The sequence below is a fragment of the Phaethon lepturus genome, unplaced genomic scaffold (assembly GCF_000687285.1).
Source record: "Phaethon lepturus isolate BGI_N335 unplaced genomic scaffold, ASM68728v1 Scaffold23317, whole genome shotgun sequence".
Lineage (NCBI taxonomy): Eukaryota > Metazoa > Chordata > Aves > Phaethontiformes > Phaethontidae > Phaethon > Phaethon lepturus.
This window is the reverse complement of record NW_010550095.1, coordinates 1-2,262: the sequence shown is the minus strand read 5'-3', so window position 1 is coordinate 2,262 and position 2,262 is coordinate 1. Positions and strand designations below refer to the sequence as shown.

Genomic DNA, 2,262 nt, shown 5'->3' with positions numbered 1-2,262 from the left:
GGGCGTCTCCTCGCCCCCGCCTTTGGCTGGCTGTGCCCTGGGCCGAGGGCGCTGGCAGTGCCACCCTCCCTTGCCCAGGGGCTCTGTGGCTGAGGTTTCAAGGGCATTTTCTCCTTGATGGCATCTGAGCTGCTCCCAACCACTGAGACCTATCAGAGGGATTCAGCCCTGCAGATGCCTGGACTGGCCAGAGCTTCCTCAGACCAGTGCTCGGGTCATGCTCCGGGCATCAGCCACCAGCTCCCCGGCCACCAGCAACCAGCTGCAGTCCCTGGCCTGGCCAGACAGGCCCGAGCTCAGTGGGGAGCTGTGGGGCAGCCCTTCTCTGCTGGGTTTATTCCTGTCTCTGAACTCACAGGCCTTCACGCTGGTTCCTGCAGCTGGCCCTTCCCTGCTCGGTGGCTGCTGCAAGGTCACCACCCTCCCTCTCACCCTATCCGTTCCTCTCTAGGTTTGTGCTGCTGCGTTCTCCCCTGCCGACTGAAAGGGTGTTTGATGTTTACAGGGAGCTGGATGGTCTGAAGAGAGGAGCTGTGGGGCTCTGCAAGGAGCCCAGGCGCTACCAGTGAGGCAGCATCATGCTGGCTCCGAAGAAAGGCCTGCTGTGCAACCTCAACCACATCCACCTGCAGCACATCTCCCTGGGGCTGCACCTCTCCCGGCACCCAGAGCTCCAAGAGACCTCTGCCTCCATGGGTGGAGGAGACCAGACCAGTTGCAGTGACTGCCCGAGCTGTGAGCAAGTGGATGCTAATTCCAACAATCCCTCCTTGAAATGCCGGTGTTGCGAGTCCCACACTCAGCAGCTGGTTACGTTGGGTCTCCAGAACCAGGCAGCTCAGGAAGATTTCCCCTGCCCGCATATTGGGGAGGAGGTGGCTTCCCCTTGTGATCCCCCTTGTGATCTAGCTTCCTCCTCCTCCTCCTCCGTCAGTAGCTGCTCAGATTTCAGCTTGGATGACTCCCCAGTTTCTGTGTATTGCAAGGTCCTCTCCAGAGAAGAGTCCCAATCTCCTGAAAATCAGCCCAACGTCATTCCCATAGAAGACACCCGGGATGGACAGTTGTTGGCTGACCAAAGTAGGACATGTGATGGAAGAGATGCCAACCTCAACCCCCCAGTGCTCCAGAGATTGGACACCCTGGCTGGAGAAAGCCCAGACAGCCTCTGCAGCAGCACCTCACTTGACTCCCAGTGCGATGAGACCTCTCCCAGTGTGGCAGCGCAGGAGACCATCGGCATCTGTGCAAATCTAGACCCTAACTGCAACTCCCTCCCCAACCCTGATGCTCCATCTCTGGCACCGCCTGTGCCAGGACGGGAGGATCCTGGTCTGAGCAGTGCTCCTGAGCCACGGCCCCGGGCTGGCAGCGTCCCCCCGCCTGTGCCGCCCCGGCCCCGGAGATGGCTGCAGGTTCTCAATGCACACAGAGCAGAGCAGCCACTCCTGCCCGTGCAGCCAGCGGAGCCGGAGCCCAGCTCAGGTGACCTCTGCAGAGACACAGGCAAGAAGACCATCACATCATTCCATGAGCTTGCCCAGAAGAGGAAGAGGAATGCTGCTGGGCCTGCCCTTGCCCAGGCCAGGGCTGACCGGAGTGACTGGCTGATTGTATTCTCGCCTGACACAGAGCTGCCACCCCCCAGTGAGCTGCTCTCCAGCATCACGGGCCAGGAGCCAGCCCGGCCCCAGCTCCAGCACGACTGGCCGGTGAAACCGCCTAGCTCCAGGCAGAGAGAGGTGACCACATTCAAGGAGCTGCGGTACCGCAGTGCCTCCAACAAGCCCAAGGGCCCGCCAGCTGGCAAGCAGTCAGAGCCGGAGGCATCTCAGCACCCATCCGCACCCCTTGAGATGGCCGTAGGCAGTGACAGCTCAGGCTGGATGCCACCCATGCCTCTGGGTGTACACTTGCTGGCACCTATGGAAAGCCACCAGCCAAAGAGGAGAAGATCCAGACTGGGACTGCAGCCCATTGCAGAAGGACGGCTGGGGGACACAGATGAAGGGGGGCTGCCACCGCAAAGCTGCCTCCCAGGAGAGAAGGGCTTGGGCTCTGGTTGTGATAAAGATGTCCTGGTTTGGAGGCTCAGGGGACCTCATGGGAACCCTTGGGTGCCAGGGACGGTCAAGAGAGGAGATCAGACCTGCAAGGAGGGTAAGAGTTTGGGGCCCCTCTTCTGGGCTGGGTGCAGGGGTGTCACCCTTTAAGGACTTGAGTGGGGCAAGGGGAAGCTGCAGGCTTTGGTGTGGCAGCCAT

The 2,262-nt window shown here is 60.9% G+C and overlaps 1 protein-coding gene across 1 annotated transcript; it reads left to right on the top strand.

Moving 5' to 3' along the window:
- Positions 1-578: 578 nt before the first annotated feature.
- On the top strand, positions 579-2,160 carry LOC104623388 (RUN and SH3 domain-containing protein 1-like; the record flags this gene model as incomplete). Its single annotated transcript, XM_010290464.1, has 1 exon — positions 579-2,160. A coding segment is annotated over exon 1 (1,582 nt), but the record flags the coding sequence as incomplete, so codon positions are not given.
- Positions 2,161-2,262: the final 102 nt, after the last annotated feature.